The following is a 25,997-nucleotide window of genomic DNA, read 5'->3' as shown; positions in this document are numbered from 1 at the left end:
TATTGCCACTTACTTATGTTTCTGTGTACAATTTTGTATTATTACTTACCTGGACATAAAGATTTAAAAACCATACCAATGAGTACTGGTACATTGGATCAATATTTGCAAGTTCAGAGATGGAAAAAAATAAAACTGAAGAATGTTTGGATACAGGCACATACTGGTTCCTTGCAGTATCAATTTCTGCTTCTGTTGCTGCAGCCACCTTTTCTTTGGCTTGAATCTCTTCAGAGAGAGCCTGTGCAAAGAAAAGAAATCTGCAGTAGAATCACTGAAAGGCAACATAACCACAAAGTCTATTCATGGTATTTACTACAAAATTCGAGGATTTATATTGCGTGGTGTAATGTGGGATTCTTAGGAATAATACGTTCCTCTTTTCCCCTCTTATGTCAACAAAAGATGATAACAAGTGAAAATGTAGTTTATGCAGCTGTTCAAATGGCTCTGAGCACTATGGGACTCAACATCTTAGGTCATAAGTGCCCTAGAACTTAGAACTACTTAAACCTAACTAACCTAAGGACATCACACACACCCATGCCCGAGGCAGGATTCGAACCTGCGACCGTAGCAGCCCCGCGGTTCCGGACTGCAGTGCGAGAACCGCATGGCCACCGTGGCCGGCTTATGTAGCTGTTAATCATAGAAATCCGACTGTGTGCATTTGTTTCATTATATGTAGTTTAAGTGTAAGTCATGTCAGTTCCAGATATCAGCGAGGCACAGTGGCACCTTCTGTGGTGGAGTGTATGTTCCTTGGATGTTATGGTAACTTGGATGTCACAGAGCAAAACAGTGCATGCAAGAATTTAAACAATCATAAACAACAGAAAAATCACTTTAAGAATTGTCATTCTCTTGTCTGCTTACGGCAAAGCAATACATGTATACAGAATGCATTCCATAAGTAATGCGACTAATTTTTTTCTGACGCAACAGTACACCACAGCGTGTTGTAACTGGCTGGGCTAAGTGGAGGTGGGGTGTTAGCTTCAAAACGCTCTTTGTCTCATTGAGCTGCAAGCTGCCAGAGAGTCAGGACGTGCATTTCTGTCAACCCTGTTTTGAGTTTATGTAACACAGCACAATGGATCATTCTGTAGAGCAATGGTACGCTATCAAATTGTGTTAAACTTAGGAAGTCCGCCACCGAATGTTTCCATTATTTCGGCATGCCTTTGGGAATGATTTCTTGTCCAAATCACGAGTTTTCTGATGGCACAAGTCGTTCACGTAGGACCAAGAGGAGATCACTGACAAACCTCGCAGTGGACGGTCGCCGACCGCACAAGTCGAAGAAAATGTGACGCGTGTGTGTGATTGTTTGAACTTTGATAGACAGCTGAGCCTTCAATTGATAGCACAAACTCTAACTGTGTCAAAAACAACCGTTTTCCGCATTGTGACCAAAGATTTGAATGTGAGAATGGTGTGTGCCAAACTCGTCCCAAAAGTGTTGACTGATGAACACAAGCATATGCGAGTGCTTCAGTGCCGAGAAATGTTGGAAATGTGTGAAAATGATCCTCATTTTTTAACTCACATATCACTGGTGATGAGTCATGGATTTCTGAATATGACCCTGCGACAAAAAGGCAGAGTTCAGTGTGTCACACCCTATCATCGGACTGTCCCAAGAAGGCACGCATGACCAAGTCCAGGATCAAAACCATGCTCATTGGCTTCTTTGACATCAGAGGCATTGTCCACCATGAATTCGTACCTATGAGGACTACAGTGAACTCAGCTTTCTACTTGGAAGTGCTCAGAAGACTGATAAGGAGGGTCTCGCGCAGCCAATGCAACACCGCGCCGAGTCACAGCGCCTTCATTGTCAACGACTTCCTGGCCAGGACTGAGACACCAGCCTCTCTACAGTCCTGACCTGGCTCCCGCTGACTGTTTTTTGTTTCCTCGGTTAAAAGGAGTCATGAAAGGAAAACATTGGGACACGATTGAAAGCATCCAGGCGGATGTTACATCAGCTCTAAAGGACATTCTGAAGAAGGCGTTCCTGGATGCCTTCCAGGCATGGAAACCCCACATCCAGAAGTGTATCGACGCAAGAGGGTGCTATTTTGAAAATTTTGAATATTTGTACAAATATATTCAATAAATGTTTTTTTTATAAATTTGGTGGCATTACTTATGGAATGCATCTTGTATGCTGTAATCTGTCATGGGCTATGACATAAGATAAAGCCGTTCATCCGTTATCAAAACTGGAGATGCGCAAGAGAAACACTGCATGTACAATATAGATGAGTTGACACAAACTGCTTATGTACTTTGGACAGACGGAAGCTCTCTTCCAGCACCTGCATGTTACCACAAGTTGAAGAAGGCCAATGGCATGGAAATATGGCACTACATAGCAGGACCACAAAAGTTATTAACTTCAAGAATGATGACCAGAAAGTATTTATGAGGTAAGGATGACACACACACACACACACACACACACACACACACACACACACACACACACAAGAGTAACAAAGTACGCAAGGAGTTACAAATTCTCCACATAACACTCAACTTTGGTTCCCTAGTGCAGGACATGTATTAGTTGTATGAAAACAGAGAAACTTTTTGTTTTCTGAGAATTTTGAAGAGAATAAGTAAGGAAAATGCAATTTGATAGGCTGCTACGTTTCCCTTTCTAGTGTGTGTGTGTGTGTGTATGTGTGTGTGTGTGTGTGTGTGTGTGTGTGTGTGTGTGTGTGTGAGTATGTGTGTGTGTGTTGTATGTATGTGTGTGTGTGCGTGTGTGCGCGCGCGCTCGTGCATGTAGCGACTTGACTATAACACCATGAGTAGGGGACACTGTGGGGCAGACCTATTAGAGTGATAATTTCTGGGTCTTATGAACAAATAAAGCGAGTTGGGTCTCACGCGATTGCTGTTTCCGGAATCCAAGTTGATTCCTACAGAGTAGATTCTGGGTTTCCAAAAACGACATGATACTCGAGCAAAAAACATGTTCTAAAATTCTACAGTTTAAAACTAAAAACTCTAAGATACATGAAATTCATATTACTGGCAGAAACCAGGAACTGAAAGAATCAGATTGTGTTAAATTTTTAGGAATAAATTTGGACCAAAATTTATCGTGGTCTTCACATATAGAATACTTAGCAAATAAGTTAAACAGCCTGACCTTTGCTATGAAGATTTTGTCATATTCAACTAGCATGGAGATAAGAAAAGTAGTTTATCACAGCTATTTTGAAGCTGTTTATGACGTTATCTTTTGGGGTAATACAAGTAAAATAATTAGAATATTAAATTTACAAAAATCAATTGTTAGAAATATGTGTAACTCAGGACCAAAAGAATCTTGTCACACACTGTTAAGAAATCTAAAAATATTAAGTGCCCCCTGTTTGTACATCTATGAACTGATTATTTTTGTATACAGTAACTGTATGTTATTCACAGTCGACAATTTTAAGCATCGATACAGCACCAGGAATAAGACAAACTTCATGCTTCCTACTCACAGGTTAAAGTTATATGCACAAACCCCTGCATATATGGGCAAGAAAATCTACAACATGCTAAAAAAAGAAACAAATAAACAGCATGGAGCTAGGGCAACTGAAACCAAAGCTGCACAAGTTATTAGTGGAGAAATGTTATTACTCCGTAGAAGAATTTGTGAAGGATGACGTGGAAGTCTGAGCAAGGAAACATCATCTGTAAATTAAGCTTAGCAGTTTTGTGTCAAATAAATGATGGTAAAATTATGTTCTCTACATAAAGACTGTTGTTATGTATTACTTCGTAATACATATAAACTGGAGTGTTGTATTATTGTTTTTTAATACCGTATATACAAATTAAATTGTTATGTAAATGTAATGTTGACGAGTCCCGAGTACATCAGATCTGTGATTTGAGTTTGCATGTTATGGGACAATAAAAATTCTGATTCTGATTGAAACTAGCCAGAGATTGTAGTCGTGTGTGTGAGAGTTGTATTTGTGTGTGTGTGTGTGTGTATGTGTGTGTGTGTGTGTGTGTGTGTTTTGTTTATTTCCGATGAATGCTTTATTGATTAAGAGATTGCTTTTTGATGGTCTTTTTGTTGTGCCTATCTGTGACTCAGCATCTCTGCTATGTGGTAAGTAGGAATTATCCTTCTCATAATATTGTGATATTCCATTGTCGATTTTCCAGTTTTTAATTATTTTTATCAATGCTTTCTTTCTCAAGCAAACATTCGTCTTAATGTGGCATATCCAACTTATGCACACTGTAATTGGCTAAGTTGGAACTGCTCAAATGCTGAAAAAGAATTTTCGTCATTGCTCTTGGTCTTGGTAGAGTCACAAGCTAAATTCTAGAGACACATCACTTTTGTCTTTCAAAGGTATAACTTGCTTAATACCGTGCTGCACATTTGATTTCATAGAACTATATCTGAGATCTTATGACTAACAAAGGTCTTTCCCAATCTGTTGATGTATAAACTATGTGCCATATGAAATCATCTTCCTAGTGTGCTTTTATCAATGTATGTTGTATTTTTAAAGCCTCTGTATACATTTTGCCCAGACTTTTCCTTTTTTTCTACTTCCTTTTTCACAGAGGGCCACTTGTGCAGGTCGTGGTATAAAAACAGTAGGGTACAGAAAAAAGTGCTCACATTCATGTGTCTGAATTTTTGCAGCCTCTGTTTAAAGGAAAACACAATATCTTTTGGATCATCCTTTGCTATGTCATTTGTCCCTGCAAGAAAGACATTTTACAATGCTGTTGATCTCACATCTACACATACTTCAAAGTTCAGAGGCAATTCATCACCCATGGCTATCAGCATAAATGTCAATTATTGCACATACTTGTTGAGGTAAGATAACTGTATATAATCACTAGTGGTACCTGCAGTTTTCGAATCACATATTCCAAGTTGTTATTTTTGTCAGTGAGAGACGACAATACCTAAGGAGAATATGTGATAATCAGTTAAAGCAGATTATCTGACAATCAGTTAATGAAAATGCCTACTGTTCATAATCCCTTTATGCTGGTTATTATTTGACTGTGAAATACCACCCTGTTTCATATTGTCTGCGCCATCTTCGATCTTGCCATGCAATACCATGCTGTTCACAGTTTTTGCACTGTCCATATTAGAAAATATTTGAAAAAGATTGTTATTCACTAAATATTAGTGTCCCATGCAGACTTCAGTGTTTTTATATGGCATTTTGTCCACTCTTCTGAGCTGATTGAACTACCTTGCAGAAGATTTGCCAAGTTTTGCATCAATAGTGACTCAAGTTTCTTTCTTTAAGAAGTTTTGAGAAACCCAATAATGAGTTGCAGACTTGTAATTCATTCTTTTAATTTCATAATATCATCTTTACACATTGTACACACTTGCTGTTCCACTACCCAATTCATGAGTTTTTACAATGATACTTTATGAACTTTCAATCAGGCCACCATCTGGGTCACATGTATGTGAATGGACATACTACCGTGTAAATGCTCAAGACAAATGAAGATTTTAAATCTTAGATCTCAAGTCAAGTTCAAAGTGGTCACATGTATTCATTGATCTCTTCGAATCTGTGAGTTACTGATATTTGACGACTGTTTTGTAAAATGCATAGTCACAGGTAACTTAGACCAAACTGATCTCCACTCAGCATATCCTCCACCTTCTCTTCAGTTCTCTTCAGAACTATTTTTATGAGAATTTTTGATGCATGTGATATTAGGCTTAGAGTTCAGTACTGTTCACATTTTGTAGCTGCTACCTTCTTTGGTATAGGAACAATGATATATTTCAGGAAGCCTGTCAGTATCTCTCCTGTGTTATAGATGGACCTAATAAGTTTAAGCAGCATCATTTTCATGCTGCCACCAGCATTCTTTATTAGGTCTGCAGGGATGTCATCAATACCTGTTGCTTTGTTGTCCCATAGTTCTTTTAGAGCTCTGTCAAATTCTTCTTGCAGAATGTCATCTTCCTTGTAATCTTCGTCTACTTGTTCTTCTCTTCTTATTACTCCCTCCGAAAGAGGTGTTCTGGCATACAACTCCTCTATGTATTGTTTCCATCTCTTCACCATCTTCTTCTTTGGATGTTGGCATGTATATTTTTATTATCAAAGTGTCCTTTGGCTTAGTTTCAAGTTTGACTAATATTATTCGAGAGCTATATTGCGCATATCCCTTGGCACATGAGCCATAGTTTTTCCTCAAAATTATTCCAACTTCTCCCAATCTTTTTCCATAGCAGTAGTTTTATTTCTCTGTATGTGAACTATAGATGATCTAGGGGATCAATGTGTTAAGAAGAAATCTATGGATACCAGTCCCTGAATGCTGGCCACTGTTTTAATTGGACAAGAGGTGGGATCTTTCCTACATATTGGTCAGGTGGCCAGAAGATGGTATAATGTAGTGCTGAAACTGGTTGCACAAATAAAATAACAACTCTAAATTTTGATTGCTAAGAATGTTTTGATTCTACATTTTCTAATGTAAATTTAGGCCAGATGGGTGGCGACAATTAAGGATATTTTGTAACACCAGTTCCCGCCTGCAGAGTTCTGAGAAACTGGTGTCATGGGGAACAATCCAGATGGCACACGTGATGAAACAGGCACCGAGATCATGAGTGTCACATTGTGGAGCATGCTCTGCTACAGGATATTGTGTGTTGGCAGTATACACCCTCTGCCTATACCTATTCGTCATGACTGATAACTTGGTCATAGTTATGTCAATGTAGAAGGCTGATCAGTGTTTACATAATAGATGGTACATAAAATTTCATTTCACAAGTGGCTCTCCCTTTCATGGTATATATTTTGCCAGTTACAGGGCTGGTATAGGTGGTGGTAAGAGAGTACATAGGGCAAATCTAACACTGGGTATAGTCACATGGGTATGAGAAATAGCACAGAGAAAGGCAGAAGAAGCACAATATTGCAGACATTGGTGGGAGGGGGTTACAAAAAGCTATAATAGGTATGATGGGAAAAATGTCTGACAGAATCAGACCCATTTCAGGCATGATTTTAGGAAAGTATAGCTTTGTGGAAGTAGCAGATGCATACATTTAGGACTAAGAGAGTACTGAGTGACTGGAGATGTAGTCTGAAATTGTTTACTGGAAGGATCAGCCATCATACCAGGATTGGATGTGATGGCCTGGGAAATCACTTTTTGCGATAGGCTGCATGGTAGTTACATTCGGTAAAGGTTGAGTGGGAATTCCAGTGTATTGCTCTAAAGAATCTGTCACTGAACAAATACGTTTACCTCAAATGCCAAGGCTACATGGGAGGTAACATTTGACAGAGAAGTGATGGCAGCTGTCAAAATATTTCTACTGTTGATTGTTTTTAGTTTTAATGTGGACAAAAGTGTGTAGATCACACTCATTAAGGAAAGTGTTATATGATCCAGAATACTACAATGTGAAATTTAATTTGGAGGGTAAACCATAGAGCTTGCCGCCAGTGGAATGACTCGTGTGTCTCAGCGATACAGATAGCTACACTGATGGTACAACTACAACAGGGGGGCACCAGTTGAGAGGCCAGACAAATGTGTGGTTCTTTCCAGTAGCAAGAGTCTGGCCCCATAACATCCACCAAAACGACTTTGCTGTGCTGGTAGTGTGAACAGCTGAAAGCAAGGGGAAACTGCAGTCATAACTTTTCCTGAAGGTATGCAGCTTTTCACTGTGGTTGAATGATGATGGCATTCTCTTGGGTAAAATATTCTGGAGGTAAAATAGTTCCCCATTTGGATCCCCACGTAGGGAGTACTCAGGAGGATGTCACTATTAGGAGAAAGAAAACTGGCATGTTACTGATCGGGAGAGAGAAAGCTGGCACTGATCGGAGCATGGAATGTTAGATCCCTCAATCAGGCACGTAGGTTAGAAAATTTAAAAATGGAAATGAATAGGTTCAAGTTAGATATAGTGGGAATTAGTGAACTTTGGTGGGAGGAGGGACATGACTTCTGGTCATGAGAGTACAGGGTTATAAATACAAAATCAAACAGGGGTAATTCAGGAGTATGGCTAATATAGAATAAGAAAATACGAATGTGGGTAAGATACTATGAACAACTTAGTGAATGCATTATCATAGAGAAGATAGACATGAAACCCACATCTACCACAGTGGTACAAATTTATATGCCAACTAGCACCGCACCGTAGATGATGAGGAGACTGAAGAAATGTATGATGAGATAAACAAAATTATTCAGATAGTTAAAGGATATGAAAATTTATTGTGATGGGGAACTGGGAGCTGTCTGCAGGAAAATGAAAAGAAGGAAAAATAGTAGGTAAATATGGACTGGTGGAAAGGAATGAAAGAGGAGGCTGCCTGGTAGAATTTCACACAGAGCATAATTTAATTGTCACTAACACTTGGTTTAAGAATCATAAAAGGAGGTTGTATACATGGAAGATACCGGGAGACACCAGAAGATTTCAGACTGATTATATAATGGTTAGGCAGAGATTTAGGATGCAGATTTTACATTGTAAGATATTTCCAGGGGCAGATGTGAACCCTGACCACAATTTATTGATAATGAACTATAGATTAAAATTGAAGAAATTGGAAAAAGGTAGGAAATTAAAGAGATTGGGGGACCTGGATACATTGAAAGAAGGAGAGGTTGTTAAGATCTTCAGAGGGAGCATTATACAGTGATTGATTAGAACAGAGCAAAGGAAAACAGTAGAAGAAGAATGGGTAGCTTTGGGAGATGAATTAGTGAAGGCAGCAGAGGATCAAATAGGTAAAAAGACATGGTCTAGTAGGAATCCTTGGATAACAATGGAGATATTGACTTTAATTGATGAAAGGAGAAAATTTAAAGATGCAGCAGACACAGCAGGCAAAAGGAAGTACAAACATTTAAAAAATGAGATTGACAGAATATTAAAAAAGGTAAGCAGGAATGGCTAGAGGACAACTGTACAGATTTAGGAGCATATTTTACTAGGGGAAAGATAGATACCACTCACACGGAAATTAGAGAGGCTTTTGGGGAAAAGAGAAGCAGCTGTATGAATATCATGAGCTCAGATTGTAAATCAGCTCTAACCAAATAGGGGAAAGCTGAGAGGTGGAAGGAGTATACAGATGGTCTACACAATAAAGATGAGTTTGAAAGCAATATTCTAGAAAGGGAAATGGACATAGATAAAGATGAGATGGGAGATATGATACTGTGAGAAGAACTTGACAAAGGTCTGAAAGATCTAAGCTGAAACATGGCCGCAGGAGTAGTGAGCTTACTGACAGAACTACTGAAAGCCAGCCATGACAAAGATCTTCCATCTGGTGAGCAAGATGTACGAGACAGGCAAAATACCATCAGACTTGAAGAAGAATGTAGTAACTCCAATTTCAAGAAAAATAGGTGTGAAAATTACTGAAAAATCAGTTTAATAAGGCTTGGTTGCAAAATGCTAACACAAATTTTTTATAGATGAATAAAACAATGGTATAAATTCTGAAGAAATGTATGACCATGAGAGGCAATACTGACCCTATTACTTATTTTAGAAGATAGGTTAAGGAAAGGCAAACCCAGAAAGCTTCCGACTATGCTAAATGGAATACTCTCTTTGAAATTCTGAAGCTCTCAGGGGTAAACAAAGGGAGCAAAATGCTATTTACAGCTTGTACAGAAACCAGAATGTTGTTATAAAGAGTCGAGGGGCATGAGAGGGAAGCAGTGGGTGACAAGCGAGTGAAACACAATTGTTGCCTATCCCCGATGTTACTCAGTATGTACATTTAGCAAGCAGTAAAGGAAACCAAAGAAAAATTTGGAGTAGGAATTAAAGTTCAGGCAGAAAAAATAAAAACTATGAGGTTTGCCAATGAGAATTTAATTCTGTCAGAGACAGCAAAGGACCTGGATGAGCAATTGAACGGAATGGGCAGTGTCTTCAAAGGAGAATGTTAGATGAACATTAACAAATGCAAAACAAGGATAACGGAATGTAGTTGAATTAAATCAGGTGATGCTACGGTAATTACATTGGGAAATGAGACACATAAAGTAGTACATGAGTTTGCTATTTGGGGAGTAAAATAACTGATGAACTGATTACATCCAAAGTTGAGAGGATATAACATGTAGAGTGGCAATCACAAGAAAAGTGTTTATGAAGAAGAGAATTTTGTTAACATCAAATATATATATTTAAGTGTCAGCAAGTCTTTTCTGAAAGTATTAGTATGGAGTGCAGCCAGGTGTGGAAGTGAAACATGGATGATAAATAGTTTAGACAAGAAGAGAACATAAGGTTTATAAATACGGTGCTGCAAAAGCATGCTGAAGATGTGTAGATCACATAACTAATGAGAAGGTACTGAATAGAATTGGGGAGACAAGGAACTTATGGTACAGCTTGACCAAAAGAAGTGATCAATTGATAGGACACTTTCTGAGATAACAAATTAGTATTGGAGGGAAGTGGGGAGACATAGAGATGAATACAGGAAGCAGATACAGAAACATGTAGGTTGCAGTAAGTATTCAGAGATGAAGGGGCCCACACAAGATAGAGTAGCATGGAGAGCTGCAGCAAACCAGTCTTCGGATTGAAGACCACAACAACAACAACATATTTAGAGATTCCAAAAATTTTACCAGGTCAGCCTCACCATGGGTCTGTAACATTACATGAGTATGTCCAATATAGTCGGATCTACTTTGCGTCACGTGAGTGTTGGGGAGTCGAAACCAATAGTGACCCATGATGTCATTTCAACTTGAGATTTTTTATACATGTAATTCATTTCTAAATTTTTTGGTTATTTACAGAGTAAATAATTTAATTATGTACAATATTTAATAGGTAATGAGTTTTAATGAGATGGATATAAATATGTTTGGACATAGCAAATCACCTTGTTGCATTATGCGTGATATATTTTCTTTTTGTAAGAACAAAAACTTCTGTGTCAGCTAAGTGCGTGATCAAGTAGTCGTTGAGTGCGGATCTGCTGTAACTTTCATGAATGGGCACAGAATTGTTAATTTACAACCCACAGTTGATTTAAAAATTATTATAGGGAACCAGGGCCTGACATTGGTGCAAACAAATTGCACACGAATTCTCAAATACTGGCATGCAGTTCATGGTACATGGTTGGATATATGGCATTGTCATCGTCGCGTGTGTGATTCTGTAACATTAATTGCAATTTATGGACATTAGCTTGATAATAACTATCAAAGACTAATATGAGCGGCATAGTAATCGTCTTGATGCTTAAAGCAAGTGAGAAGCGATTTACTGTCGGGATACGACAAATATTAATCACTGCATAGTCAGCTTGTTGATACGTTGCTTACAGCTCATAAACAGAGACTGATAGAATTATTGAAATGATTTTTTAAGTATTAATGACCACTACACACACATTAGAAACTAATTACTCTAACTGTGAGTGACTAATGGATTGGATGATTTTTTTTATTTCTGCTAATTAGTATTAATAAACTTCTTTCGAGGTTGAAACTTCATCAATGGTGTCACGCTCATTCAGTTTAGTAGAACGACTTATAGTTTTAAAAGAAAAGAGAGTGCATACCTGTTTTTCTTTTGAGAAATGTTCGTGCCTCAGTCATCAGTCTTCTCAAACCAGAGGCATGAGTGATGCTCCCTCACAGCACTAAGATATTGTGAACCGCCACCCACATGTGCCCCCTTCTCACTACATTTCTGCATTGAAAACCCTGAGATATAGCCGTGGTACGAAGAAGGAAGAAAGAAGAGGAAAGATCAGCGAAAGAAATGGAGCAAAGAGAGAAGGGGAGGTCTTAAGTCCATATGGCAGAGATATCACCAATGTACCAAAACCAAGTGAAGGACTCCAGGTTTATGGATCCCAGGAAAGCCCCCTCCATGTTAACAATGACAAGGTTTGCATAAGGAGGAGCCATCCTGGTTCCCATGGCTATGAACCTGATTTTTTGTATATTTGCTTCTGAGAGGTAAAGTGGTCATTCATAAGTACAAGGGTTGGAACTTGAATAGTGGCATTTATTTATTCACAACCAATACAAAAGAGTTACATGTTTACACCTGCTACTGTCCTTCAAAGAAGTCATCAGCATTGTGTAGAACCTGTTGCCAGTGATGTGGAAGGCACACTATACCATTAGCAGCGCATGTTCTGTTGATGGTGTGAATGGAGCGGTCTAAAGTTATCGTGATTCTCATGTAATTGTGTTATCCTAATGCATTATGTTCCTTCATGGCAGACCGTCAGTGCACAGTATTACTGTTCGTTTTTGGATTATCACCTGGAACCAGCTTTGCCAAAGAGGAGGCAACACTTTCTATGCAACTCACCCATCATTTTGCATGACAATGCACGGGGCATACAGCGCAAGCTGTGACTGCTCTGTTCGGTCGCTGGGACTGAGAAGTACTGTACCACCCACCACACTTCCTGGACTTAAGTCCTTGTGACTTTGATTTGATTCCAGAGATGAAGGAACCAGTTCGTGACATTCGCTTCAGAACTGTTCCAGAGATTGGATAGGCAGTAGACCGTTCCATTTGCACCATCAACAGAATAGGCTCTGCTAACTGTATACTACACCTTCCACATCACTGGCAACAGGTTCTACACAATGCTGGTGACTACTCTGAAGGACAGTAACAGATGCAAACATATAAATCTTTTGTATTGGTTGTAAATAAATAGTTGCCATCAAGTTCCATGTAGCTGATTACGGAGATCATGAAGGATGTCTTGGGTTTGGAATGAGGTGGGCACTATCTGTATGTGGCATCAACAGTAAAAAGTAAGTTGTGTGGTAGGTGGGGTAAGAAGTTCTATGGATTGACATGATAGTCTTAGTGAGGGAAAATGACAGCATGTTTAATTTATTTGCCACATGTGGAACATATGATGACCACCCATATGCGTTCCCAAGAACTTTACACCGTCTGCCTGCTTTGGTTCCTGATCTTTGTGGATCATATAAATATCATTACTGTTTAGACTGGTGTTAAAATCACATCAACTAGGATTTAAAAAATTTAATTTCAATCCATTAACACAAAATGAGGTATCAAGATTTCTAGGTCACCTCCAATATTTTCAGTAAGTTTGTATGCCTCAGTATTTTCAATCAGCATTGATTTACAATTTGTAATAGTACTGGATAGGAATTAATGTGTGAGTTACATAGAAATGGAATATGCAGTTTTGTTCTAATAACAGTAAAACCATCATGTTATATGTAAAAATCAATTGTGATGTATTACGTTACTGTAACATTAAGTTTCACTGGGCATTTCATAAAGATCCAAAGTTGAATGTTAAATAAAGTAAAAAAGGCTTAAAGATGTCACAAAGACAGCAGCATACCTTTGAGGAGGATAAAATCTGCCTGGCAGTTTCATCTTCTAGAATATTCCCTTCAGAACTAGACAATACTTCTAAGATTTTATCCTCGGTTTCCTTCAGCTGTTTTTTATTATTAGCACTTTCAATTATTAATTCATTTTTCTTCTCCTCCAAAATAGGCTTTTCTTTAGCAACAACAATGCCTAATAACTGGTCTTGCAGTCCTTGAGGAGTGATCATAAAATTCAGCAGCGTCACCTGCGATTAACAAATAGTGTTCAAAGAATACTTCCACATGACAAACATAGTAAAATGAATTTCAATAATAACATTGAACAATGAAATTAGCACTTAGATAAATACAAATCTGAGAAGAATAACATTATAACTGTGCAGACACCCTTGTTTGTTAAGTTTTGTTGTTAAATTTCCTGATACAATTACATTCAAATTTTTATATTACTGGTTTCTGACAGTTGTCTTCAGAAATTAAATTAAAAAATACAGAAAAGGAACAACTATATGTAATTTTATACATTAAGCATTAAATATATTTTGGTATAATAAAATAAACGTATATCATTTGTCATACTGAAAATTGTGCAAACAGCTCTTGTCATTTTGCAATTTGATTCTTTAGGATCTAAAGATGACTATGCAAGGATACCCTAATTAGTATCCCTATCAGTGAGCCACCTTGTAGCAGATGCTAGCTGGCAAGCCTTAGCTTCTGGAACTTTCAGCAGTATCTTCCCTTCTCCAGCAGACAGTGAATTGCCATGTAACATTGTGATGCAAGTTACTAGAGAGTTTATGAAGGCAGTAATGGGGTGAGGGTAGTTGAGTGACATGTAATGAAAGATTCATGAGACAGAAGTATGTGAAGTTGAATTATAAAGTGTTCATTAAGAGAATCAGAGAAACATTTCATTGGAAAAGGAAAGCCCAATCATTGGTGGCTTTTTTAGAATCAGTGAATTTTTGAAATTTGTAAACTTTCATCAAAGTGTTTGAATATGATACAGTTTGGAATGTTTTCTATAGTTTGAAAGTTGAATAAACTAATTTAAATGACATTATCTTTTATTTAAAAAGAACCTTGCTAAAATTTATGATACGTTTCAAAGCAAATAATAAATCTCATCAAATCCACTTAAGCTACAGTTTAGTTTTCTATGCACTCACAGCTAAAGTAAGTCTCTCTCTAAAGTCCGACAGCTAACAATTAGTAATACATTTGGGTATCTTAAAATTATGGGGGGTGAGAACTTACTTGTGGCGTATCATACCATGAAGCAATTTTTTGATTCTTACAAGTTATGTGGCATTGATACTATAGTGATTTTTAAGTACAAGTAGATATGTATTTTTGTATGTTTTATGAATAACCTGATGTACTATGTCAGAAAGTGAGAATTAGTGAAATAATTATAAAATAATAAAAGTAATAGTGGAACAGTCCTAGATGGGTAGGGAACAGAATGTTATGTCATACAAATTGGGAGCAAAAAATAATAATAAAAAAAGTAGATCACACCATCTGTGTGTGTGTTTTGTTCATGTGCCTGTCTGCCGGCGCTTTCCCGCTTGGTAAGTCTTGGAATCTTTGTTTTTAATATATTTTTCCCATGTGGAAGTTTCTTTCTATATATATATAAGAGGGGAGTTGGGGGGAGGAGAAATTTATCACACTAGTAGTCAACTGATAGGATACGTCATGAGACATCAAGGAATCAACGTGTTAATGGGCAGAAGTGTGGAGTGTAAAAAAAATGTAGGGGAATAACAAGGGTTGAATGCAGCCAGTGGCTTGATATTACGTATGGCACCATAATTATCCACAGATGAGACACAAAATCTTTTTAATTTGAGAATTTGCTGGTAGTGATAGTTCATACACTACATGACATGTGATCATATTTGTGACGTAACACTATGATGTACAATGTGTCAATATGTTTACTGACAAGTTGTAATTTCTGTGTGAAAGTTGTCTGGATTTTCTAATCTCAATTTACAACAAAATTTCATACATGTAATCCAACCACATACATACTATCTACTCCTTACTATCCTCAGATCTCATTATTGTGCAACGAATACACAGTGACTGGTTGTGAAACTGATCTAGAAAATTATTCTGCACATAAATTTAGCTAATGTTGCTGAACTCGAGCATTTGAGAAGACCTATAACATGCGATTTTCAATTCAAGTTCTGACCAATATGCACAGTCAGGAATTTTGAACAATCAGTTTTAGATATTTATCTTCTTCCGTGCTGTTTTGTCATTGATAATGTATCCTGACTTGTACACAATGGAACGAACTATGCTTTTCCTAAGACAGATAATGAATCAAGAACTGAAAGAACATTGTATCCAAGGAAAATTCAATTGGTAAAACTACAAAATGGAGGGATACATTTGCTTGCCAATACTTACAACTGGGAGGCAACATTTTTAGTACTTCCAATAGACATGAATACAAATATAAGGGACACACTATTTACTTTTCATTGGTGAGGAGTAGGCTGGGAAACATTTAAAGGAAGTTAGGTTGTAGAACTCAGAGAGTACAAGGCTGGACAGAGATGAAACTTGTGCGATCTTTTTAGACAGCACACAAAAATCCCAGTATGTGAATCTTGTTATCATAAGTGAAATGGTAGATGGTATGTTCAGTGGAGAGGCCCTTCTGTGATCCAAACTGAGACAGAATCACAATCATATTTGTTGGTATCTTAAGTATTACATTTTAAAAAAACATATGGGAAGGAAGTTAATAGTGAAACAAGTCAATAGTTAAATATCTACCATTCTATATTTCTTAGAGAATGGTCTGACAATGACAAACATCAGCCTATGGGGAAAGACATCTCATGAAAGTAATACATTAAATGTAATGCTGAGTACATTATTTACATCAAAAGACAATATTTTTAATATTTTGCTTGAAATGTTATTAATCCCATGAGAAGTTTTGCATTTAAGAAAATTAATTACTTTCCTAACTGCATTGAAAGAAGTTAGTGATCTCAAACTGACTAACAATTCGATTTTTTAAATCACTTTTCCGAACAAAGAATGTCACATTCTATAATATGGATGCTGTTGCACACATTTGCTTACCCTGTCTACTTTAATTAGATCTCCCTTCTGCTACATACTATTCTATTGCCTTTTGTTATCCAAGGTTTCTTGAACCCATCAACAATACTGTATTTCACAGTTTTCTTTGGGAACATGTTTTCAGATTCACTCTAAATCGGGCTGTTGTGAGCTCATTATTTATTCTAGTTTTTTCTTTGTATATGGATATTTGCTTATAATACCATTTAATCTCGCTGATAGCAACTGATGACCACTACCTTTCATACTGGATTCAATGGCATCATAGATAGTTTCATTTTCCACTATGATATAAATAATAATTAATATGTAATTAATTTTGCCTCATGCATGAAGTGAAGAAAAGGCAAAATTGAAAAAGTCATTATCTCTTTCAGTGCACAGTTATTATTAGGTATTCAGTGGCATTACATTGTTTCAGGCCACGAAGCATTTAACATCACTACTGACTGAAGAATGTACACTGCCTGACAAAACAAGTCAAGAACACAGAAGACACAGTCTGACATCAATGTAACTCTGTACACATACTCATCGTTGGCAGGTATGTGAATCATTACAGTTCCAATTCTCTGTAATAGGCAGAATGGTCATCAGAGTGCACTAATGTTGTTCATGTTTAGTTCTGTTACCAGGCCTGGTAATTTTGGGAGGGGTGAAGGGCATCAGATGTGGGGTGCTTAATGCCCCCAATATTCTGGTCAAAGTTGTTTGACCGTAACACCTCTGAATTGTGCACCAAGCGCATCTTAGCCCCATCACATCTGTGCCTGCCATGCAGGAATAAGTAATCAACTCCCTGCAACACCCTGTGTCATGGTGCACCATTGGTCAGAGTCTAGCAGTAGCTGGGTTCGAAAATTTCCACCTCATGCTCAGAGTGCTGTTAACACCAAAACATGAGTGGCTGGGTCTAGAGTGATATCTCAACTGGGGAGCACGGACTGTTGACAAATGGTGCCAAACTGTGTTTGACAATGAATCACATTTCTGCACCACACCAGATTTCCATCACAGCGAGCACGGATGTCACCTCGGGGTTGGTCCGCTTCTTCTGATATCCTGGAAAAACGTAGTGGTGTTACCGCAGTTCACACTGTGAGGAGCTACCATCTATGAGTTAAGGCACAACTGGTAATGACATGGTGTATTCTGATGGCACAATGGTGTGTCACAAACACTGTCTGTTCTCATGTGTTATCTCTCAAATTACAGGATCACAGTGTCATTCTTCAACAGCACAATGCTCATCCACACACGACAGGCATCCACAAATTGTCTGCAAGATGTTGAGGCATTCCCTGATAAAACACATGTGAAGCCAGCTCAGATGTTAACTCTGTCGTAGTGTCACTAAGCAGAAAATCGAAGATTGAAACGACAGTTGTAGGACAGTTGGCTTGGGAGGAAATATGACAGCTTTATGACACCCTTCTCAACTGAATCAGAGCATTGCCATATCATACTGATTAACTGGGCTCAGTCCATCAAGTTATTTGATTTACTGTTTTTGTCAGGTTGTGTACATGACTGCATCAGACATCTCAGATATGAAGTTGTGAATAAAGACAAAGTGAATAAACTGTACATACTGATTACTATCGTCATCATTTTACCCTCACCTGTTTGTTCAATGCTTGTTTTACAATTTGTGCCCAATCACACACATAAAAAAAAGTACTTCATCACCGCAGTTCCGGAACTTGTACAGAAAATTGAAATAGAGATCAATGTAAACAACAATTCGGCCCTTTTTAGTGCTCTCAAAAACAACACACTGCATGTTGTACTACCATACAGTGAGACCTTCCGAGGTGGTGGTCCAGTTTGCTGCACCCACCGGTACTTCTAATACCCTTTAGCACATCCTCTTGCATTGATGCATGCCTGTATTCGTCGTGGCATGCTCTCCACAAGTTCATCAAGGCACTGTCGGTCAAGATTGTCCTACTCTTCAACAGCGTTTGTCGTGGGTCCCTCAGAGTGGTTGATCATGTCATCCGTAAACAGCCCTTTTCAGTCTATCCCAGGCATGTTGGATAGGGTTCACATCTGGTGAACATGCCGGCCACTCTAGTCGAGTGATGTCATTATCCTGAAGGAAGTCATTCACAAGATGTGCACAATGGAAGCCCGAACTGTTGTTCATGAAGACGAATGCCTCACCAATATGCTGCTAATATGGTTGCACTATCAGTCAGAGGGCTGTATTCACATATCGTACACTTGTCACGGTGCCTTCCGTGACCACCAGCGGTGTATGTTGACCCCAGATAATGCCACCCCAAAACAGCAGGGAACCTCCACCTTGCTGCATTCGCTGGACAGTGTGTCTAAGGTGTTCAGCTTGACCGGGTTGCCTCCAAACATGTCTCCGACAATTGTCTGGTTGAAGGCATAAGCGACACTCATCGGCAAGAGAACATGATGCAAATCCTGAGCAGTCCATTTGGCATGTTGTTGGGCTCATCTGTACCACGCTGCATGGTGTCGTGGTTGCAAAGTGGACCTCACCATGGATGTTGGGAGTGAAGTTGCAAATCATGCAGCCTGCTGCACACAGTTTGAGTTGTAAATTTACATCCTGTGGCTGCACAAAAAGCGTTATTCAACATGGTGGCATAGCTGTAAGGGTTCCTTTGAGTATTAATCCATAGGTAGCGGTCAAGCACTGCTGTAGTAGCCCTATGGAGACCTCAGTGAGGCATGTCATCGACACTCCCTGTCTGTTTGTATCTCTTGCATGTCCAAACAACATTGCTTTGCAGAATGAGATTTTCACTTTGCAGCAGAGTGTGCGCTGATATGAAACTTCCTGGCAGGTTAAAACTGTGTGCCTGACCGAGACTCGAACTTGGGACCTTTGCCTTTCACGGGCAGAGCACTTGCCCGCTAAAGGCAAAGGTCCCGAGTTCGAGTCTCGGTCGAGCACACAGTTTTAATCTGCCAGGAAGTTTCATATCAGTGCAAACTCCACTGCACAGTGAAAATCTCATTCTGGAAACATCCCCCAGGCTGTGGCTGAGCCATGTCTCTGCAATATCCTTTCTTTCAGGAGTGCTAGTTCTGCTAGGTTCGCAGGAGAGCTTCTGTAAAGTTTGGAAGGTGGGAGACGAGATACTGGCAGAAGTGAAGCTGTGAGTACCGGGCGTGAGTCGTGCTTCGGTAGCTCAGATGGAGAGCACTTGCCTGCGAAAGGCAAAGGTCCCGAGTTCGAGTCTCAATCGGGCACAACGTTTTAATCTGCCAGGAAGTTTCATCAGTGCTTTGGTTCACTCCGATATGCCTGGACACTTCCTTTGTTCAGACCCATTTCTGGCACAATGTAACAATGCAGATGCAATGAAACCACGGTATTGACGGTCTAGGTATGGATGAACTACAGACAACATGAGCCATGTACTTCCTTCCTGATGGAATGACTGGTACTGATTGGCTGTCGCACCCCCTCCATCTAATGGGCACTGCTCTTGCATGGTTGCTAACATCTTTGGGTGGGTTTAGTGACATCTCTGAACTGTCAAAGGGACTGTGCCTATGTTACAATATCCACAGTAATGTCTGTCTTCAGGAGTTCTTGGAACTTGGGTGATACAAAACTGTTTTTGATATGTGCACAATGATTACTGTGTGATTCATATAAATGCACACATGTACTAATAATATGAACAATAATAATAATAATAATAATAATAGTAACCAGGACAAAATGAACATCAAAGTGCACACTGAAATATTTTGAATTAATGCAAACAAATGCATAAAGTCCTTCAGTATTCAGTCGCAATACCTTAACAGCAACTTCTGGTAGATAATGAGGATTTCGCAGTCTCGTTGTTATATAAAATCGGAAATCCCAATTATACTCAACAGTATTTTCCCCAAGTTTCAACCAGTCGAGGCCTCCTTCCCTATAAACTTGTTTCAGAAGAATTGGCTCTGAAAAAAAAGTACAATAATGTAGAAGACTGTGATTCACTTGTTGAACAATATGATGCACACAACTGACATACATCAGTGTACAAGATTATTTAGTTATGATGTAAATAAAATAGAAAGAAACTTCCACATGGGAAAAATATATTAAAAACAAAGATTCCAAGACTTACCAAGCGGGAAAGCGCCGGCAGACAGGCACATGAACAAAACACACAAACACACACACAGAATTACGAGCTTTCGCAACTGACAGTTGCTTCGTCAGGAAAGAGGGAAGGAGAGGAAAAAATGGAAGGATATGGGTTTTAAGGGAGAGGGTAAAGAGTCATTCCAATCCCGGGAGCGGAAAGACTTCCCTTAGGGGAAAAAAAGGACAGGTGTACACTCGCGCACACACACATATCCATCCGCACATACACAGACACAAGCAGACATATTTAAAGGCAAAGAGATTATTTAGTTACATATACATCATGTTCTAATTTTCAACGTACACCAATATTGTACACTGTGGTGACAAAAGTCACGGGATAGCAATATGCGTCTACACAGTTGGCAGTAGTGTCATGTACATAAGGTGTAAATGGGCAGTGCACAGGTTGTGCTGTCATTTGTACCCATGTGATTCGGCTGAAAAAGTTTCTGACACAATTATGGTTGCACAATGGGAATGAACATTTTGAATATGGAATGGTAGTCGAATCTAAACTAGTAGGACATTCCATTCAGAAATCATTAGGGAAATCACTATTCCAATATCCACAGCGTCGCGAATGTGCTGACAATACCAAATTTCAGGCACTACCTCTCACCACAGATAACTCAACTGTCAACGGCCTTCACTTAAAGACCAAGAGCAGTCCCATCTGCGTAGAGTCCTCAGTGCTAATAGTCATGCAACCCCACATGAAATTAATGCAGAAATCAATGTGGGGTGTACAATTAACTTATCCCTTAGGTCAGTGTGGGAAAATTTGGCGTCCATGAACAATGGCAGCATTACAATTGCCTGCAGTGCCTCTTGTGAACTTGTGACCATATCAGCTAGACCCTAGATGACAGGAAAACCATGGTGTTGTCAGATGAGTCACACTTTAAATTGCTAAGAGGTGATGGTAGTATTCAAGTGTGGCACAGATCCATAAAGCCATGGACCCAACTTGACAACAAGGCATAGTGCAAACTGCTCGTGGGTTCGTACTAGTGTTGGCTGCATCTACATAATATGGACTGAGGCCTCTGGTCCAATTGAACAGACCATTGACTAGAAGTGGTTATGTCTGCTACCTGGAGACCATTGCAGCCCTTCTTGGACATCATGTTCCCAAACATCAATAGAATTTTTATGGATGGCATTTTGCCATGTCACTGGACTAGAATAGTTCACAATTTGTTTGAAGAATATTCTGGACAATTTATGTGAATGATATGGCCATCAGGATCACCCAACATGAAATCAAACATTTGTGGGTCATAATTGAGAGGTCAGTCCATGCACAAAATCCTGTGCCAATAACTCTTCCACAATTATGGATAGCTATAGAGGCAGCATGACTCAATATTTCTGCAGGGGACTCCCAAAAAACCTGTTAAATCCATGCCACTTCAAGTTGCCCCACTGCACTGGGCAAAACGAGGTCCACTGTGATATTAATGGGTAACCCATGACTTTTGTCACCTCAGTGTAAATTATAATGAAAGTTAATAATCAGGCTTAAACCAATATTAACTCAATAAAATTTTATTAAATAACAAAATCATTTGTTCATAATGCAGAAGAACATCTATTTAGTTGTTCTCAATATAAAGTGGATCAGTGTATTTCATATAAAAAGAAAACGAAGCTTTAGCAGTAAAGTCACCACTATTGTAGGTGATTAAAATCTTAATTTATTTTTAATGAAAATTAACTTATTGTAACATTAATTGTTAAAAATGCCCACCTTCCAAAATTTAGTATTGAGGATCCCTACATTTTTCAACACATGTTATTTAAAATAGATTTATGTCTTGTGCTGAGCATGTTGTCACACATAAATTCATTTCTAGAAGTTTCTATTGATTGTAAGCAAACAAAACTTAATATTACAACAATACAGTTAATTAGCAATATTCATTTCTAGAAGTTTCTATTCATTGTAAGCAAACAAAAGTTAATATTACAACAATATTGTTAATCAGCAATATAAGGGCTGCTATTAGGTCAACAGGAGGAGAGATACAGTGTGGTTGTTGCTGTGATGAGAGCTGTTCAACAGTTGTATGGTATTTTGATTCTTGCAAGACGGTAAATAAACAAGAAGGGATAACACCTTTAAAGTTAATGCACTTAAATGTGGAATATCTCAGAAACAAACTAGACATACTACAAATATTCATAGAGGAATACTTTCCACATGTAGTAGTAATAACGGAACATGGGCTAAAATGCAGTGAAATAATATATTATAGATTAGATGGTTACTTACTAGCACATAGTTATTGTAGGCAAAACCATAAAGGTGGTGGCAGTTTATGTTAATAAAGATATAGAAGCTAAAAAATTTCCTTTCTTGAACACCATACCAAAAAAAGGATGAATTGAAATGACAGGTATTGTACTCCACAGTAATCAGCTTATGTTACCAAAGCATAAAGTGATTGGAGTATATAGGCCACCAAATGCTGGTGTAATGCTGTTTATGGATAAACTTAGTAGTGTTGTTGGTCAGGACAGTTCTAATGACTATACTCAAATAGTATAGTAAAATTGAAACTCAGTGATGTACTGACCTCATATAATCTTGTAAATGTAGTGAACTCTGACACCAGAGTAAAGGACACATGTTCCACAAGAACAGATTATGCTATAATCAACAAAGATGTTATTGACAAATACCGAAAAGGTCCCAATAAGATGAACATGGAACCACTCAGCATAAGATATGATGGTAACATTATAAGAAACCCAGATACTATATTAATATTTTTAATAACTACTACATTTCTGGTGAACAATCAACCCTTATTATAGATTCACAGGTAGAGATCCGATGCCATCTCACTCAGTGTACTGAATTTGAATTTGTGGAAGTGAATGAGCAGGAGGTTCACAGAGCAATATACATGCTAAAGAAAAAAATTTTCATCTGGATGGGATGGAGTATCCAGTGCTATTACTAAAGCGTGCTTAAAAGAAATCTCTAAACCTCTTACTTGCCTGATTAATTGCAGCATTAGAGAAGACACGTATTCAATGGTTCTTAAAAAGGAATATAGTGAAACCAGTGTATAAAAAGGGAAAATACGGAAGATGTCTCCAACTATAGACCAATATAATTAATTCCCACTTTTAGTAAGATATTCGAAAGCATTATCCTTTCTCAGCTAAGTGCCTTTTTCACAAAACATAAACAGCTTGTAGATTCACAGCATGGCTTCAGAAAAGAGCTAAGTACAACCACAGCAGTTACACAGTTCATCCATGAAGTTTACTGCCTGTTGGACCAGAAGATGCAGACTGCAGGTTTATTTTTGGACCTGACAAGAGCATTTGATACGGTAAACCATAGGGCACTTCTTAAAAAGCTAAAATCTTATAGTATTGGGGATCAAGCCATGAATCTTCTAACCAAATACCATCTGACTCGTAAGCAAGGCACTAAATTGTCATACAAACTAGATAATAAAATCATGAACTCCCAGTCCATCAGTGAACTTGTATTACAAGGTGTAACAAATGCCTCAAGCCTTGGACCCTTTCTCTTCCATATATATATAACATTGCACGACCCATTAACTCCCATATTGTAAGCTATGCAGATGACACCCCAATCTTATTCTATGAGAGTTAATCTAATGAGCTAGAATCTCTTGCTACTAGTGGTGTAACAGATTAACAAAATACTTCAATGATCAGGGACTCAAGGTGAATGTCACCAAAACTCAACTATGACATTTAAGACTGGCAGTTCTCACCACAAAAATATGAATAGTGTGTGTAATATCTCAGCAAAAGAAAATGTAACTGTAAATTCCTGGTTGTGTATGTTGATGAAAATTTGCAGTGGACATACCACATTAATTTCGTATGCAGAAATGTCAGTAGCGCCATATATCTCCTCAGCCAGCTTGCAAAGATAGTTCCTAGCCAAGCACTGAAATTAGTATATTATGGAACACTTTACCCCTTTCTCAATTACGGAATTGAACTATGAGGCTGTGCAGATGATGTACATTTAAAAAGAATACTACTACTGCAGAAAAGAGCAATAAGACATATACATGGGACATAGAGATTCATGTCATGAAGTGTTTCTGCAGCACAAATATCTGTCAATATATTCTCTGTACATCTTCAAAATAGTTGTGTTTTTTATAAGTCAACCAACAGTAGCTATCAAGGGTAGTGATGTGTTTATGATCACAACACTAGAACAAAGCGTAACTATTTTCATAACAAAACAATATTAAAAATCACTGATAGAAGTCCATATATCAATGGTTTGATTTGGTATAACAAGCTATCAAATGCTCTGAGAACGTACACGGGAAATGTTTTCAAAACAAAATTAAAATCTTTACTAATAGAAAAATGTTTATATTCTTTCACTGAATTTTAATATAGTGGTTGTAACATGAGGCATTAGCATATCAGCTGTAATGTGATAAATGTAAAAAATAGACATAAGAAGCAACAGCTACAGAATATAGTGTATTTTATAAGTGTAAATATAACCACAGTATTAAGTCTTACATTTGCAAAATCCATAATTATGATGGCTTCAGGCAAATATAGTGTAAATAAATAAATAAAATAAATGAAGTTGTTGTGTTGGATTTTTATTTCAAAGAGTAAAAACATAGAATTTGCATAATACTCCAGCACAATCCAAAAAGATACAAGCTCTGTATTCATGAAGCAAATGAGAGTGTTATAACAACTCAATTGGCAATCACGGGCTCTCCAACACAGCAAGGTAAACATTAACACAACAGTGCATCAATTCCAAATATTTTAATATCACTTACAGATAACTCTTTTATAATTAGAATACAATTCAATGCATGAAATGATATTGTAAATAATATATGTGTGCTGGAAGTTAACAATACGAACAAACAAAACTGACAAAAAAGAACTGCTCAAATGCAAGTGACGTGAGACTTTAGGAATCAGTGCATAAACTTTGTGTAGAACAGTAGAGTGAGGAAACATGTAGGAGAAAAAGTAACAGTTTATAATACTTAGGAAGATAACTGTGGTTCCTCGCCCTGATGTAGCACGAGATATTTCAATGCCTTGAGGTACAAAGAGAATTAGTAAGGCATCCTGAGGTTTGATGCTTCAACTGGTGCCAGCAACTCACAAATTAATATGCATTAAATCCATCATACACTGTGAAAAACTTTGATTTACTTCACTTTTTGCATCATGAGTTATGTTACCCACCATCTTGACCAGTAGTTTAAAAGATTTAAGCTGTTTTCATTCAGTTTCCATTTCCACATTCAAAGCTAGAAAACACTGTCATGTTTGTTAATTAAGTCAAACAGCACTTTCCTGA

General features: G+C 38.0%; 1 protein-coding gene across 1 annotated transcript in view; it reads right to left on the bottom strand.

Annotated features, from left to right (window-relative positions):
- The window catches only part of LOC126336262 (dynein axonemal heavy chain 3), a 1,127,841-nt gene that overhangs the window by 198,195 nt on the left and 903,649 nt on the right, over window positions 1-25,997 (bottom strand). The window contains exons 54-56 of the mRNA XM_049999758.1: window positions 20,303-20,451; window positions 13,404-13,640; window positions 50-241 (exon numbers count right to left, since the gene is read on the bottom strand). Coding sequence (XP_049855715.1) covers window positions 50-241; window positions 13,404-13,640; window positions 20,303-20,451 — 578 coding nt within the window. The remainder of the gene's footprint in view (window positions 1-49; window positions 242-13,403; window positions 13,641-20,302; window positions 20,452-25,997) is intronic.

Source organism: Schistocerca gregaria, chromosome 2 (genome assembly GCF_023897955.1).
Source record: "Schistocerca gregaria isolate iqSchGreg1 chromosome 2, iqSchGreg1.2, whole genome shotgun sequence".
NCBI lineage: Eukaryota > Metazoa > Arthropoda > Insecta > Orthoptera > Acrididae > Schistocerca > Schistocerca gregaria.
This window is presented reverse-complemented; position numbering and strand designations above follow the sequence as displayed.